Source organism: Centroberyx gerrardi, chromosome 2 (assembly GCF_048128805.1).
Source record: "Centroberyx gerrardi isolate f3 chromosome 2, fCenGer3.hap1.cur.20231027, whole genome shotgun sequence".
Classification (NCBI taxonomy): Eukaryota; Metazoa; Chordata; class Actinopteri; order Beryciformes; family Berycidae; genus Centroberyx; species Centroberyx gerrardi.
Window position 1 is genome coordinate 25055311 of NC_135998.1, and position 17999 is coordinate 25073309.

The following is a 17999-nucleotide window of genomic DNA, read 5'->3' on the forward strand; positions in this document are numbered from 1 at the left end:
CTTGAAGTATTTTATTATTATTATATTATTTATTTGAGGCTATCTTTGGGCTCAATAATTAGCCACCGCAGTGCTTTGCTCAGTCCACTGTTTTAAACATGGCATTGCTATAGGCTTGAACACAAGTGAGAAAAAAGTAATTAAGTAAGAAAAAATTTGACTTTTAAAATAGGCACAGGGGGAGTATTTCTTTTTGTTGACTGAGCAACTTCCTCTGCATAGGGCTGTGCATGTCCCTGATTATTGTATTTAAATGCTGTGGCAGTACTTACACGGCTTAAACACTCTCCGCCGTCTCACTCTCACTGTTTGCTTTACAAGGTTGGCTCGGGCACGAGGATCTCCAGTCATGCCTGCAGTGTTGACGCTAAATGACTCAATTTAAATCCAAGAGCAAACAGGGAAATCAAAGCCAGTTGAACTAAGCAAATATCACAGTTCATCCTCAGCCTTTTTCCCATTGTGAGAGCTAATCCACAAGCATTAAAGCAATAGCCCAATGGTAATAATTTTGTGAACAGAGGACAGAGTAGTATGTGCAAAGAGTAGGAAAAAGAAAATTAAGCAGCTTCACTATTTGACACAAAAAGAGAAAAGAGGGAAAAAAAAGAAAACAGTAAAAAAAAAGAAAAAAAAAGACAGGTGTTATAAATCGTGGCTTTGGCCTTTTTATCAACTTTTTTTTCATGGACTTTAGGACACTCAGTCACCATATTTCACAGTTTAATTAGGAATTTGTTTCTTGACATGTCTATCTAAGACTCACATATATAAGAATTTTCACCAGAGGGGTGAAAAGGACACTTTAACAGACACACTGCCTGTTGTGGGGATCGAACCTGTGACCTCTCGGTTATAGGATATCTAAAGAAAATAGAATACACATATTTCTATATGTGTATTCTATTTTCTTTAGATATCCTATAATCCTATGTGTCGTCTGTTAATCTTCAACACCTTAATCTCCGATTAATGTCTTCCTCCACCAGCTGTCTCTGGTGTCCTGTGTGTCAGTTCTCTCTCCATCCAGTCCTCGCAGACCGCCTCTGCTCATCTGGTTCTCATTTCCACAGCACAGCCGGCTGGAATGTGGCCATGTTTTTAAAGATGAGTTATTAGCACATTAATGCATACTTTATCCAACACTATTTTAAGTGAACCAAAGTGGAAATGTATATGTGTGTATGTATGTATGTATATAAGTATTGTTCATTATTGAATAGGACATGGACTCTTGTTTTTCTGTACATGCTGTGGGGTGTAAAATTAACTCAATTAGAGAATTGGCTGTTACACCTTACATATAACTTGTTTTATTGTATCATTAGTTTGTATCATAGCAACCATTATATAGCTACAGGAATTGAATTGAAAAAAAATAGAAGGGCTCAGGCATTTACATTAACACTGGTAGTAATATAGTGCAAATATAAGATTGTATCTAACATTACTGGTGGAGGCATAATGCACATATAAAAGTGTATCTAGTGATGAACTATAGTAGAGACTAATTCCAGAGTATAGTGCCCCTTGTGGCAACACAGTTACATTAAGGTTGAAGGCCTTTCAAGGATTGACAGCTGAACATGTGCTTCATAACTTGTTTTGGAGCTGTTATTTATTTGTTAAGTTTGTTCATTTGTAAACATTGTACGAAAAAGAACCATGTATTGGGGTATAGTGGATTCTTAAAGTTGCACAGAGATTATTTTCCATCACTAAATCCTAGCCTCCAAGACCCTATGCTACATACCTGATATACTCAAATGAATTCCACATTACAGTTTTAAATAACAAAAAAATAGAAATCTTATCACATGAAAAAACAGCTGTAGTTTTATGAATTGCATTATTCACTACTGACCTCCAGATGGCCCTATTCTCTGTATTTATACTGTATATGCCATAGCAAATTTGGGCATGACTCCAAGTCTTTTTAGATTTTTATCTCTGTATTGGACACAGACAAGGCGTGTGTATGTGTATGTGTATGTGTATGTGTGTGTGTGTGTGTGAGTGAGAGAGAGAGAGAGAGAGAGAGAGAGAAAGAGAGGCTGTGTGTGTTAAATGGATGTCTATCTGCTTAGCAGTGTTCTTCACTGATGCTCTCTCCTCTGCAGGAGGCTCCAGTGACACCCTCTGTGTTGCAGCTGCGCCTCCTGATGCGTTTGCTTGCAGTGCAGGCAGACCAACCAGACCAGCATGACCAGTTACCTTCCTGAACAACAGTGGGTGCCGGACCTGTAAACGGAGTACATTGCCCAAATTAGCAAATCGAAGGGAAAAGACATGATATGATACACGTGTTCAAATTCCACATCATTTTCTCTTACCAGGACTGGCAGATTTATCAGTCATGAGATTCTGGCAGGCCAAGCCTTCATACAGCTGAGGGCACAGGCAAATGCACGTTCCATCCAGCAGAGCGAGGGTGCCTCCGTTTTGACAGGGATTACACTTGCACACGTTGTACTCTGCCACATAGTCTGCTGTGGCCTGCTTTAGGTTGGCTATCCTGCTGTTAGCATCAAGCATGTCCAGTGGGATTAATGAATAGATGGGCATTGGCTGTAAGGGACGACAGAAGATGTGGCTCATTTCACTTGGTGGAATGTGACATCAGAAAATGTATATTATATGTAGTGTGGAAACCAGCTCATGGCAATCTTATGAAAAACATCATTCAGTCATCATAGAGGAACATCTCTAATAACACTGGGATATCTTCACTTTGCCTACCTCTAAGCCCATAAAGGACAGACATAATGTATGTTATTATGTTATTTGGTGTTGCTCCTACCTCACTGTGAAGCAGTGCGGGGGCATCAGCAATTGTCCGGGCCCAGTTCTGATAGGTAGCGATGTCCATTAGTCCATCCTGATTTAATTTGGCCCTCATAGTAACAGCACTTTCTAGGGTACCTCCCTTGACTGATGTCATCACCTTGTCCACCAGTGCTTTTCCTGAAGTTTCATCTGCATAGAGTAACGAGGGGTTTCAGTGACTTTCTTCTGTTGATTTATAACATTATTCATCACAATTTGAGTTTGTGTGTGTGTGTTTACATAGTATGTGTGTAACTGTGTGTACCATGTCCATGCATCTTTGTGTGCAATAAGTCAAAAAAAGTTGTAGACATTACTAAGGAGTATGATCAGGTAAAGCAGGAAGAGCAGACCTTCGGTTTTTGTGGTTACTTTATCACAATCTTCGGGTTTAACATGTCCTTCTACTTCAGCCCCAGCGCCGCTGTTAAAGTTTGCACTGATGCCTAATTTGATGCATTCTTGAATCTTTCTCTCTGTCAACTCTGCAATAAGCATGAAAGGGATTAAAAGGTTGAGCGCACAACGCATCACTTTTCATGTAGTCAGTATACAGAAATGATAATCAAAGCCTAATAAGTGACAAAAACTAAAAAGTGACAAAATAAGTGACAACATTTTTTTTTCAACAGGCTGGCATACACGTACTTTTCGCCTTGATGGTGTCCTGGTTGAGAACATAGATCAACTCATACTCGCCACCGGACTTCCCGTTTTTGGTGTAGTGAGTTCCGTAGTCCTCAAGGAAGGCAAAGTAAATCCCCTTCTCATACTGCACAGGCAGAGACCTGACATGCTCCAAGAACTCATCTGCCACCTGGAGCTCACGGGAACGCAGCCTGTAGGTGCTCAGCTGCACTCTGCCCTTCACCCGCATGAAGCTCTTGTTCTGAGTGTGGAGGAGTGCAGAATTAGCAAATCCAGGTGCAGATGGAATGTATATTCTGAAGTATTCTTGATCAATCAAACATTCAGAGATTCCTTTTTCAAGCCATGCGAGAAACGTGACATGCAAAGGTTGTGTCATGTCTGCAGCTGATTTCTCTGTGAATTCAGTGTGTGACATTTACCTTAATGGTGGTGTACTCGGAGACATCCCTTATCATTTTTGTCTTCTCATAGTTTATGTCAGCTCCCACAGTTCCTGACGCATTAGATGTGGCCATGGACTTCTCAGAGGGAGTGAATTTGAAGGAAAGTCCGACATCAACTTTAGAAGTGATCTCGTGCAGCAGTTCCCTCAGAAGGCTGTGTGTGTTTTCGTAGATCTCTCTAGAAAATGTTTCTTCAGCAAGAGTCTTGAAAGACATGTGGTGCCAAAGTGTTATGGTTGGACTGGTGATGTAGGCAGGATTTCCAGAATCCTCCTTGACATTTATTATTATTTATCTAATTTTTTCATTTTACACACACACATGCACACACACACACACCTACACAGACATAGTACTGGCTAACCTCATAGTGGAGTATCCCAACATTCCAGGGGAGCCTGTTGAGCTGCCCAGTGTTTGGATTCTTTACTCTATCACATCTCCCATTGAAGTAATCATTGTTGAAGGGGTTCATTCGAGGATCTGCGCCCAAGATGTTGATTCTGGTGCATGAAAACATTGGCCAGTTTAAGGCTATAAATTATGCCTATTTATGCATTGTTGAATTTATGTCTCACTGACTAACTGTTGCAATGTGTTGTTGCCTGCACTCAACATATGTGCAAATTGTGAGAAAGCATTTTTTTATTGAATTAGCTGCTTAGCATTCCCCTGGGATGTAATGTTTATGGGACTCTGTGCTACCACTGCTAACACTAATTAAAATGGATGTGACTATCAAACAAGCCCTCTGTTTTACCTCCTTATATACTGACTCTTAGATTAATCTCCTTGTTGACAACCTGTAGTAAAGTAGCTCTCACCCATATCCTGCTGTCCTGCCTTGCTCATTGCTGTCTATGACTGTTGTGCCACAGGGTCTCCGCAGAGGATCACAATCCTCATCTGATCCATCCTCACAGTCATAGTCCCCGTTGCATGATAATCTCTTCTTGATGCAAGAGCCTGTACAGAGAGAGGGGGGGTGGGGGGGGGGGGGGGATGATGCATGTTCAACTCATGATGGGGCCTAAAATGATAAAGAGAGACATAAGGTGGCTGCTATACCTGACTCGCACTGGAACTCTGTGTCGGTGCACACGGGAGGCGGCTGCAGTTCGCACTCAGCATCTGACGTGCATGACTCACTTTCCCCCAGTGGTGCTCCCTGGCACGACCCACCACCAAACTGAGCAAACGTCTCTATACCTCGAGAACGCCTCTGAGAACCCACACAAATGGTTTAGATAAATATATTGCATTTGGCTGAAAAAAACATTCACATCAGTCTGTAAACAAAGCATCAACATTAAAAGAGAAATCAACCCAAACACTAGAGGTAAATATGCTTTATATGTTTCAAAATTATATTCAACTAACAAAACAATCTAGCGAAGCTGAAAAGTTTTTGTTTATGTATTTTTGTCTCTTTCTTTTCCAAGGCTTTCAAATCCCAGGATTTGCTTTGCCTATCTCCCATTGGAAGAAATTTGTGTTGTGACAACAGCCAGTGATATGTTCTTTGACAAGCAACAAAATTATCAGAAAAAGTTGTAATTTTTTTAAAGAATGACCCTCCATGAGAGAAACTGACAAGTTTCAAGGTACATTTTTTGGTATGTTCATTTACTCATCTCTCTCAATTCATAATATTTTAGAAATATTTCAGTACTTAACATTTTAATCAATATATTTGCTTATATTTGCTACAAAGTTTGATCATACAGTCTCTCCATTGGCACCAGAGCTTTAATTGACTCACTCGAATTTTTGTGCAAGGATCACACAGACTCCACTCTGACCAGCGGCTCCATACACAAGTCACAGATGGTGGATCAAGAACTTGGACTCCCCTAAAATTAACATATGAAGTGAGGCAATGAATTCTGTCTAATATACCTAGATCCTTGGTAGGTGATTGAAAAATCACCCCTGCTGCTGTGTAAATGAAATAGATCATATACATACATTCCTTGTCCAAGAAGAGCCAGGGTCAGACACAGGCCACAGAAGCCCAGCTGGAGAGCAACCGCAGTCCTCATGATGAAGCTGTGGACTATAAAGAGGTAAATGGTGTAGTACGTCTAAGTCTAAGACTTACATACCACCACTCTGTCAATGATTATCCAACTGAAAGAGGACCTTGTTGAAAATCAATAGTTTGGATTTCAGGTGCAGTAATGTTGATTCAGTGCTTGGAAACTCCAGCTAGAGTTTGCAGTGTTGTTTGAATTGAAACACTTCATTCAACCAATTTTGCTCTTCAAGGTGCGAGCGAAGCCTCTCCAATTCCATGATAAAAAGCAATAAAAGTAAGTGGGAAATGATTTCTTTTCATCATGCCTGTAAATCATCCCATCTCAATCTGCTCATCCATGCCTGAGTGATGCAGAACCAAATACACCGACAGAAAAACCAAACAAATAGATTGACATACAGATAGACATGCCAACTAGCACATGACTGAAGAGGAGTAGTCAAGTAAGTGTTGAAGAAATGTTCTGGAGTCAGAGGTTCGTCTTACTTGAATATATATTTATTAAAAGGAGTCTCATGAGAGGAAGAGATGCACACAGCAGGAGGCTACATACACTTCTTCAAAGAGAAAGAGATTGAACCAGTCCTTTGTGTATCTTCCAGGGACGTACAGAATGTGCTGACATTAGAACAGGTCACCAAAGTAGAGTATAAGCAAGACATGTTATCTCTTAAGTTAGAGCTTCCATAGACATCTCGGAGACATCCAGGAGCCACTCTGACAACGAGACCTCTGGCATAGTAAGTTATCACACAAGGGTTACAGTGAGGTGGCCATACATCATGAAACCTTACATTCCCTGAGGTGACCTCAGTTCAGCTGTTAATACATATGTTGAATTTTCTTCCACAGTAAGTCAATGTAAAAAGCTGTAGGTCTCTAATAGATACTAATGGCAAAATTATATTTTAACAGTGTTGTGGCAGTCAACCTTTAACAGTAATAACAAATAAATCATTCAGTTTTGTTGCTATATTGGCAATTACTCTAGAAAAAACTTTCATTTCAGACAGTGATGGAAGAATCCATAACTGGTGTTTCTATATTCAAAAAGCAGCTAAGACTAACTCAAATAATCAAATGTAAATGTAAATTGATTAATTAAATCCACAAGTGTCAAATTTCCAACCTTGTCCTATTTATGACACTACAATGAAATATAGGAGCTCACAGATTGTAGTTTTTTGATTCCACATTACATCTAGTACTGAAGATCAAAGGTAAAAGACTAGTATGATACGTAAGTGATATAATACTCAAAAAGGTGTAAATTGTTCAAATAGATGATTCAGGGGCCAATAAGCACGTGACATGAAGCAGAATCCATTTATAATGTTTACACCCTAAATAGTGAACCATGGTTATACAATGTTCCAGGTTATACCATGGTCATTGGCACATGTTTGGCATTCTAAATATTTGTTAGCAGCACCATTGTTTCATCCAGCGGTATGACTAATATATAGAACACAGTCTCTTGCATCCTATAATTAACCTGTGATTCTTATGCAGTGGAAATGTTAGTTTACTACTACAGCAATAGGACAAACCATAACGTGATGATACATGGGCAAATATTTAGGGCAAATTTGGGACAAATTTTGTGTGTGATGTGCAATAAGTATTATGTACTACTATATTACGTGAATGAAAAAAGGCAGTCTTGGGCAAATAATTAAAATGTGCTTTGAAATTAAAATCAGAGTCTAAAACTTCATACTTGTTATTGGGTCTGAGGTGTCAGATTGCCTAATTTGGGGAGAATAAGATCTCGTTTGGTCTTGGGACCAACAAGGAGAATGATCACATTACATTGTTGCAAGCAGCAAGTTGACAAAGTTTTGGAGAAGAGATTGGTCACCTGATATTTTTTTGTTGTTTCTGATTGGATGATGCTGAAGTCTTTGTTTGCAAATGTTCAAGCCTGGTTAGATATTATAGTAAGGTGTACATTATTTCCAATGAGGACACATTGCCAGTGCTACATACAAAAGCATGTAGCTGTGACAGCCAGGGTTTATAAGGCAACAGGCAAGATAGTTTATCATTCATTCATTCATTCATTCATTTCCTCCACCCACTTGATCATTTTCAGTGTCATGGGAGGCTAGAGCCTATCCCAGCATGCATTGCGTGGAAGGCAGGGAGACACCCTGGGCAGGTCATTGTTCATCACAAGGTTAGCACAGACAGACAGACACTCACATTCATACCTATGGGCAATTTAGTGTTCAATCTAAATGACTTGTGTGTCTTTGGAATGAGGGAGGAAATTGGAGCACATGGAGTACTTGATATAAGTATCAAGTACCTAATAAGGACTAGAACCACCATTTTCCTTCAGAACAGCTTTAATCCTCCTTGGAAGGCTGTCATGTGTCCTAAACTCTGTGTAGTGGGATTTTGGACCATTCTTCAAAAAAGAAATCCTTCAGTTCTTTGAGGGGTGAAGGAGGAAGAAATCTACTCTGCACTCTGTGCTCCACAACCTCCCATAAATGCTCAATGATTTTTAGATGTGGTGGTAAGGGAGGCCATAGAAGGTGAAACAACTCATGAATTGGTTTAGCAGTGTGTATGGAAGCATTATCATCTTGGAATATGGAATCATCATGAGGTTAGAGTGTTTGCACCACAGGGTGCACCTGGTTCTGTAAATGGCAGCATATTTCTTGGCCATTATACGAGCAGTGGTGCCGTCATCGGACCTGCCCATACCATTACAGATCCAGGACCATGTGTAACAGTTAGCAATTGGCATTATTGGTTGAAAGCATCCTTTGGCTTTCTCCATACATAAACCCTCCCAGGTTTCCATTGTTCCAGGCTGCACCAGGTTATGTGTCTATGTGCGCTGGCATTGGATAGAAGTGGTTTCTGAATGGCAGCCCTGCCATAAATACCAGCTTTTATACCAGCTTTAACTTTTTGTAGTGTGTCACAGAGGTGTTGATTCAACTCTGTGTTAATTTGTACCTTGACTACTGTTCCTCTTTGCCAATGCAGTTTGTCTGTGTTCGGAATATGTTGTCAAGATTATTGAGACTGTTCCCCCGGCCACTTTGGAACTGTTAGTTACCTCATGTTGTTTTGAAAACTCACATATAAAAGATGGGATTATCAGACCTCTTTTAAAGCTGACACATACTGCTAATTGGCATTCAACTGAATATGACTCGTCTATGTATCTGCCTTTGTAATAGTGATTTAGTTACTTCAGAGTTTTTTTCTTATATGGTTTCTCCATTATTTTTCCCACCCCCTCATTTAATCATGCAAAACGATACATAAGTTTGTTTTTTGAAACTTGTGCCCTTTCTTTTTGTGCATGCGCACTGTTTATACATGAGGCCCAAGGTATTTTATTGATATCACATTTTAGAGGATTGGTTCTCTGGTTGCTGGGTTTAGGAAAGAGTTGTTCATGTTCATAAATTGACCCCTCCATGATCAGAGGGATATCATACGTGAATTCTCTGTTGGGGGTTATTTTATTCAATAATGCTGTAGTTTCATGAATTTGTCTTTTCAAAGCTTTAGTTTGTAGTTTGAGTTTTTGCTTGACTTTAGTTATTTTCATTGTGAACAATTTGTTAGTTTCTGTATTCCCAGTATTATGCAAGAATCCAGGCAGGTTTACAGGAAAGCAAAGTAAATATTTAAGGAGGCTTTTTCAACCATCGTAACACATTGACAAGATTAAGTCCATGGAACATTTAGGTCATCAAGCAACCATGTGAAATACTGAATGGGCTATCAAAACTAAGAAGAAAAGAGAGAAAACCTTTTGTTTCACATGGACTTCTCATTATGCTGTGTGTGAATGTGTGTGTGTGTGTGTGTGTGTGTATGAGAGAGAGAGAGAGAGAGAGAGAGAGAGAAAAGGTTGTGTTTGTGTGTGTTTGTACAATCGTAATTTCATCAAGAGCAATATGCATGATACATTTGTACATTTACTTAAAATCAACTTTTTTTAACGTTAACCTTTGGATATCAAGTGGAGTGTGTGTGTGTGTGTGTGTGTGTGTGTGTGTGTGTGTGTGTGTGTGTGTGTGTGTGTGTGTTTAGTTGACTTTAACAAGCATCACCAAACAGCTTAGCTTGGGCCTTTCTTATCTGGTGAGATTGCGCTCCCCCTAAGGGTTGCTGCTGCTCAGGTCTGTGGAGTGATGCTTCAGTGTAACACTATGGCCACAAGATGGCAACATAAGACAAATAAGAAATAAGACAGCTGGGGAATGTGTTTGCAGAGTATGATATGGCTACATTTTATATTCACATACAGTTTAATTATCTAGAGTTAAAGAACACATCAATTTTGAGATAATAACAGTATACACTGGATTAATTTCTTTCATTGACATGTGGCACAGTGTTTTGTTTTATGAATAAATTAAAGCAAGCCTTGCACAATGTACAGGAAGTTTCAGACTGTTGCACCTAACGATCCGTCATGTGATTCTAGAGGCGTTTGCTGAGTCTGCAAAACTTTGTTCTTCAAAAGGAGGGAGTGTAGTGAGTGTAAATTTCAAAAAAGGGAAAACAGAAGAGTGTCCCGTGTAGAGAGATAGGAGCAGTACTGAATTTAGAAGTAGACAGGACTCACTTAATCAAGATTATGGATCAAATCATTCATAATTATTCATAATACATACATTTGTCAATGGTGAGAGGCTCTCACATGTCTTAATTTGTTCATTTCAGAGAGCAAAACTGATATGAATTTTCAAAATTTCTGGCCATGTTGACAGATATTTTCTGCTGACTTAGTTAAGTCAGCAGAGTTTGACTTAAACATAAGTCAAACTCTATTCCCTGATGTCTCCACCGTCAATCTGGGGGCTGCCCTCTCCTGTCTCTTTCCCTGGCCTTGATAAATGGCAGCTAGCAGAGGAGGGGTAGTCTAGGGGCTATTTGGTCATGGCCCGCTTGAGAGGCACAAATATGTGCTGAAGTCACCACTTTTACTGGTTCGGCAGTTTCCTCCCAGCTTTCTCAGGAAGCCAGAGGGTAGGTGAGGTGCTTGGCCAATATTTCTCCTGACTAGAAAGACTTCCTGTTTTTGGGGGGTTAACTGTGTGGGTATAATTCAGACACTGATTTATTGTCATTTACACAGAATGAGCATCTATGACCATGCTGACATGTCATATCGTACTGAATGCTGTGGAAATTTCATCAAGTGCGCCAGAACATGATGAGGTTGCTTCCTTCATTGCCAGTACTGCTTTATGTCGCATTTTCAGGGTTAGGGTTAGTGCGATACAGCAACGATAGGAGCAACAACTGCATTGGCATTTAAGAGTTAAAAGAACAGAGAGGAACAGAAAGGACACAATCGAAGACTACCTCAATTATGGACTGGAGATAAGTGGTTCCCTTAGGTCCAGGCTGTGGTGGCAGCCAGTTCCAGGATTCACGCCCTAAACGCTTGATCTTTGGATCGTGGCCTTCCTGACAAACTGAGGAAAGGACACTTCCCTTTAGATCTTCTCTGTCAGCAATGCTATCATAAAACTAAATCCTCTTATGTGCTACTGACTGTGCTGACTTGTGCCTTCTGATCAAACACAGTTGTCTCTTCTCTGAAATAGGGTGTCTCATATTTTTATTTTTACCCAAATTTCTCCTGCTTCCATGACCCTAAGTTCCAGATGAGGAACTAGTATGATCATGGTCCGACGTGTCCTACTAGGCAAGTGTGCTGTTGAGTTGGGTGTGATCAAAACAGACAGTGAATCACATTCAGAGGAATAGGGAACTAGAATTTTAACCAAACATCATCAGATGATCCTGGACCACGGGGGCAGGAGGGGATAGGTGAATGATCTAATGGCTATGAGAGCACCAGGTCTTATCTATAGAAATGTATATTTGTGTCACTGGTTGTATTGTTTATTATATGTCATATTGTTAAGCACCATGAATATTGTTCACCTAAAAAAATGTTTTAAACAATAGTTTGTTGCATTGATATATGCAACAAAAAGCAAAATGTAAATTTGTAGTCAATATTCCTAGCTGGCAGTGCAATCCAGTGGTTGATCACAGGAGAGGAAAAGAGGCTCTTTCTCAGCGTGTCAATAATCTGGCTTCAGAGGGGCTCATCTCTTAAATAACAACCTCTGTCAGCAGAACACAGGATACAGAGCCAGGAAGGACGTCCTTCCTCTGTCCTTTTCTCTCCAATGCCTCCATTGCTCAGCTAGCAATCTACAACATGCAAGTCTCTATCACTGCACAGACAACATCATAGTCACACAGGAATACCCAAGGTTCCCATCGGTTCTCTCCTTTTACACAAAACACACCAAATCTTGAACAAGCCTACAGTCAACCATGCAAAATGCAATGACCCCTTTGCACTTTGCACTTTCTTTATTATGAATTGATAGACAGGAAAAACAAAGCTTCAAAGCTTCAATTCACAATGTTTGGGATGTCAGTGGACCCCACGATAGGCAGTTGGGGGGCTGTTGATATTATGTGTCACAAACTGGCTCAGGGAATGTGACAAGGAGGGAGTCCACGCAAGAGGTTTACTTAAAACAAACATAATTTATTAAAACTAAGGTTAACACAAATTAACAATGGAGTGTGTAGATCAGCATGGTCAGCAATGCAAGCAGTGCATGGATGTGTGGTTGATGTGCTGTGGTGGTGTTGAAGGCGCAAACCAAAAGGGAAGTGATGCTGAGTGGATGTCAGCTTTGGAAGGGAGAGACAAAGTGAACACATGGGCCAGTTTATATAGTCCAAGGGCCTAGGTGAGCTTAATCAGCTGACGACCCTCCACTGTCAATCAATTGTCTGCTGAGGTTGGCCAGGACAGCCTCCAAGACAGTGGGAGGGGCGTCACATATGGTATATCAATGTCGAATATTAATAAATGTGTGAGCTTCGATTATGTGTTTTCCAACTTGTATTTTCTGAAGAATATTACATTCCACAGTTCTCTTTAATTCAAACTGTAGCAAGTCAGCTACCAACGGGCACAGCTAACATTCAGAACAGAGCGTGATGACACAGTTCTGAGTTCCAAAACAACTTATTTATTTATTTATTTATTTGTTTATTTGACAGGGACAGTGCTCAATAAATATATTGTGCCAGATATAGCTGTAAGCTAATTTCCATCCATAGTCCCTGGGCGGAAGGCAACAGTAGACAACGTGGGAGCTGTGCAGTCGTCAGTCGCACACCAAAAACAATTTAAAAGACACAATGAAATTACAATCTAGAATGCAAACATTACAAACCCCCCCCCCCCCAAAAAAAAACAGATTCAAATAAATGAGATAAAACATTTTGATCACATACATCATCAATCATTTCATACCACACACTCACCGCACACACACACACACACACACACACACACACACACACACACACGCACACGCACACAAACACAAGCAATAAGTAGAAATCATATCATTGCATGGGGTCATTACATACAGTAACTAATGGCTGCAGGACTGTTTTTCTTTCAACCATTTTTAAATACAAAATTTAATACAAAAGTTCCTAAACGTACTGCACTCTCTGGTACTAGTCGGTAAGGTGTTCCACAGCTCGGATGCTTTACTGTAACTGAGAAAGCCGTCCTGCTAAACTTTGTGGACCGAAATTTTACATAACAGTCTCCTCTTGTGGAGGATCTTGTTGATATTGTACCAGTATTAGAATGTGTTACAAATTGTTTAAGCGGTGGTGGGGCAAGGCCATGGAAGATCTTGTATAGTAAACAGACATTAACCATAAACAGAACATTTTCAAATGTCAATAGATTATACTTCTTGATAATATTGCAATGATGATAGGAATTGGGTTTTTTGTCCAGTACCTTCAATGTCTGTTTATAGAGTTTATGAAGTGGTTGCATAGTTGTATAACTTGCCTGAGTCCAAGTTGTGACACAGTAGGAAAGATGGGATAGTATCATAGAGTGCATATACAGTTTTGCTGCATCTGTACTTAGTTGGTTGCGGATAAATTTGAATTGAGCTAAGTTGTGTTTGACAGTCCCTATAATTGTTTTTTTAATAAATGTTTTTTAAAGGTTAAGTTACTGTCAATAATGACACCTAGATATTTAAAGTGATGGACAACTTCCACCCACTGTCTTTTCACTATAATGTCAGGTGGAGGAGTGTCATTTTTTCTTATAGAAAAGAACATACTTACGGTTTTGGAGATATTCAGTGTTAGACAAGATTGATTCAGCCAATTCACAATTTTCTCCATTGCTACTGTGAGTACAGATGCAGCTTGATGTTTAGACTTAGCATGTACATAGATGACTGTGTCATCTGCGTACATCTGTATTTTAACCTCTGGAGCAACAGATGGTAAATCATTTCTATAAATACTAAACAAAAGCGGGCCTAAAATGGAACCTTGAGGAACCCCTATGGAACACTCCAAGAAAGGAGATAAATGTCTATTAATTCTAGTGCAATGCTGTCTGTTGTTCAAGTATGAAGTCATCCATTTCATTGTATTTGGTGATATATTATGTGTTGACAATTTAGACAGCAGTACATCATGATTGACTGTGTCAAACGCTTTCTTCAGATCTATGAATATGGCTCCAACCACTCCGCCTGTGTCTAACATTCTTTTTATTTCTTCCACAAAGTAACAGTTTGCTGATTCAGTAGAATGGTTCACTCTAAAACCAAACTGCATTGGATGAAGTGGATGGTGACCAGAGTTCAAGTGGGCCATTAGTTGATTCGCAACCACTTTCTCTATCACTTTATAAATTATAGGAAGTATACTGATAGGCCTATAGTTAGCTAGTTCACCACGATCTCCTGCCTTAAAGATTGGAGAGATAACGGCAGTTTTCAGACTATCAGGGAAGACTGTTTCCTTAATGGATCTGTTAGTCAACCATGTTATTGGGGTAGATAGGATTACTGCATTTCTCTTAATTAAGCAAGAATCAATACCATATACATTCTGAGCCTTCGAGTTCTTTAATGTTCTAAGAATTTTCATTATATCATGTTCAGAAACCTCAGTTAAAGTAAGAACAGGGTAAGTATAATCAGGTGGAGTTATCACACACTGTCTTTTTCCAAATTATATTGCTAGGTCTTTTAAATGTCTAAATATAAACCTTTTTTTACTCAGTTTCTGGGCACTTAATGTCAAATTATGATCTGAGATCCCTGTTATAAAATTGTAAGATTTTATTACTCTGTCAGGTTTATTACAAAAGATAAGATCAATTTGAGTTTTTGTTGTATGAGTTAATCTTGTTGGACCATTTATCATCTGGTTGAAGTTGTATAGACTAGTTATTTCCTTGAGCCTCTTTCTGTTGGTCTTGTCAGCCCAGTTTACATTGAAATCTCCTAGTACAATCACTTCTTTGTCCTGATGGTTCAGTTCGTTTAAGATTGCTCTAAAATTATCATAACTTTATTGAAGTGTGTTGGGCAAAAGGCAGAGGGGAGTCAAACATTAACACAGGTTCTTCTCAAAGCAGGGTATTCCCCAAAGCAGGTGTTCATCAGTCAGAGCCTGTGGAAAGACAAGAGGGGGTGAGACAAACAAGGATAGTGGGGTAACAGCATTATAACAGTGAAAAGTGACAGTGTTGCTGCAGCCAAGGCGAGGGAGGACTGCTAAAGGAAAAAAGTGTAAATGCAGAAATTCTTATCACTGTCATTAAGACAGTGTTCATTCTTCTCACTGTTACAATATTGTGTCATATTGAGGCTGTAAAAACATTTCATCTTCACAAAGTCAGCCTCATGTTCTCAGGGCTGCAGTGATGAAATATGAGTGCAGTCTTGCATTAATCACTGTCGGGAATCCTTTGACAGAATTTCAGCACTTAATATGCAACAGTAACTTTCATTCACCATTCATAACTATGGTCAACTAATGTCTTCTTTTATAGCCAGAGTGGCCCATTGGCCTGGAAATGCTACAGACATTTATTATATCTGATGTAGCTTAATAAATAACATCATTATATCTTTAATATATAATAAATAATAAATTATCATGTAAAGCAAAGTGGTTCTACCGGTCTGTAAACACAGTCGCCTGCTAACAGCCCTTCTTACAATCTGTTAATTCAACAGTTTCCCCCTGTACAGTTCTTTTTATTACTTGTCAGAATGAAATGTTTCTGTTCATATCTGGATCCTGTAAGAATGGTGACTCTTTTTCCAGAGCGCCGACTGGTGAGGAGGCGGACCTTTAATACATTCTGATCTGATAGCCTCAATTTAACCTGCTCCAGAGCTATGCAGCATAGGTTACCATGGTGATCTACCCCAGTTAATCGTCATCTTCGTCAGACCGAAAAACAAGGGTTAAGTCCAAAGTTAGCTTGCCAACCCACTAAGCTCGTTTCGTGAGACAGGCCCCGGAGGATCTCCAGGCTGCAGTCTGATGATGCAATATTAGTATCAGGTCTCTCTGTGGATCTCCACTGGAGGGATAAGTCCTAGGGATCCTTCTCGTCTCTCTACACTAAATTGTTTCAGTCTATCATCATAAACCACAGCTTTTCATGCCATTGCTATGCTAATGATACTCAGATTGAAGTATGCATCTAAGCTTGCCTACCTGACATCTCCAGCTGAATGTACTCACCACCTCAACCTTGACAAGCCTGAGTTGCTCTTTTCCCTTGGAGAATTCTTGGAAGACCTTCTCTTTCACCATTTATAACAACACAACGACTCCTGCCCACACTGCCAAGCATCTCAGTGTCATCACAGACAAACAGATACTGTGTTAGGCCCATATCCCAGCCACATAACACTTTATCTGCCGAATCAGACCCTCCCTCATGTAGACAACCGTAATTCCTTCCTGGCTGGGCTCGCAAAGTGCTCTCCTCAGCCCCTAGACTCATCCACCCAAAACTCCCTCCACTGGCTGCCCACATCAAATTAAAAAGCCCTGCTACTAGAATACAAGCTTTCTAAAGGAGCCACATGCCCATACCACCAAGCAATGGTCCGGCCCAATGGTCTGCGCTCTCCTACTACTGGGTACTTAGCTCCCCCTTTCCTGTGGTAACCTGGTCATTACTCCACCCTTTCATGACTCTTCTCCCTCCTGGCTCCCTGATAGTAGAATGGCCTTCTCACCCAAGCCAGGGCAGCGCAGTCACTCCTTCTCTTCCATTATAACCTCATCTCAATAAATACGTCACATTTCCCTGAATCACATCCCCCTCTCCCATGTTCCTCTACAGACTCCAATATGTCTTTAAGTTAAAACAAATCACAAAATTAGTTGGTTGCTCGTAATGTTGTTGATCTAGGAATTTACGTTTATTCTCATGGTGCACTGACTGCAAGACATTCTGGGTAAGAGCCTCAGCTATATGCCTAAAATGTAAATGTGAAATGTTCAGGTTAATGCCATTAGTAAATTAATATGCTAGCTTTTCAGACTGCCTTACCGGGTGTGTGACTGGACCCATGTGCTCCATCAGTTTGCGTGGTCCTTGCCACCTGCCGAGGAACTTATACTCAGGACTAGGAGGACTACAGCTTCCTGGTTACGGCTCGGACACTTGCGGTGTGGAGAGGGCTGGCCACTGTGTAGCTTCGTCTGTCAGGACCTAGATAAACCAGTGCCTGTGATTTGACCTTGGAACAGGGGTTTCCTGGAGGTGGTCTTGAGAGCAATTTTCTGGCACAGTTACAATAGTATTCCTGCATAGTCTGCATCACTCCTGGCTAGTGTAACTTTTACACTCCTCCATGTCCCATAATTTCAAAGAGAGGACATGAGAGAGGCTCCGGACTGTATCTGGCTTACAATCTTTGAGGTTCTCAGACCAGCTTTGCTTAACTCTGCTATTGTGGTGTCTGCCCATCCTTAAGTGTATACCATAAATTACCTACTTTGTCTACTGTAGTTTCAGTCACCACACTGCTGAGTGCACAAATGAGCTGGTCCTGTATATTCTGGTTTGTATATGTAGCGTTAGGAATAGACTTCAATACAATGACCAATTCTGGGCCCCTTTTTATTTCATGGCTAGTAAGACTACTGCC

General features: G+C 40.2%; 1 protein-coding gene across 1 annotated transcript; it reads right to left on the reverse strand.

Moving 5' to 3' along the window:
* Nucleotides 1–2083: 2083 nt before the first annotated feature.
* On the reverse strand, nucleotides 2084–5962 carry c9 (complement component 9). The gene is made up of 11 exons (XM_071915162.2): nucleotides 5889–5962; nucleotides 5683–5773; nucleotides 4989–5142; nucleotides 4745–4886; nucleotides 4285–4423; nucleotides 3897–4124; nucleotides 3475–3715; nucleotides 3180–3311; nucleotides 2801–2976; nucleotides 2334–2568; nucleotides 2084–2241 (listed from the first exon to the last, which is right to left on the reverse strand). The coding sequence occupies exons 1-11, from the start codon at nucleotides 5960–5962 to the stop codon at nucleotides 2084–2086; spliced, it is 1770 nt and encodes a 589-aa protein (XP_071771263.1).
* Nucleotides 5963–17999: the final 12037 nt, after the last annotated feature.

What these genes read in the sequence shown, in the direction of transcription:
- c9 (XM_071915162.2), bottom strand. Translation starts at nt 5,962, where the DNA reads ATGAGGACTGCGGTTGCTCTCCAGCTGGGCTTCTGTGGCCTGTGTCTG. An exon ending in ATCCTTGCACAAAAATTCGA is followed by an intron (nt 5,143 to 5,682) that starts GTGAGTCAATTA and finishes GTGGGTTCTCAG; the next exon opens with AGGCGTTCTCGAGGTATAGA. An exon ending in GGCAGGACAGCAGGATATGG is followed by an intron (nt 4,424 to 4,744) that starts GTGAGAGCTACT and finishes TTCATGCACCAG; the next exon opens with AATCAACATCTTGGGCGCAG.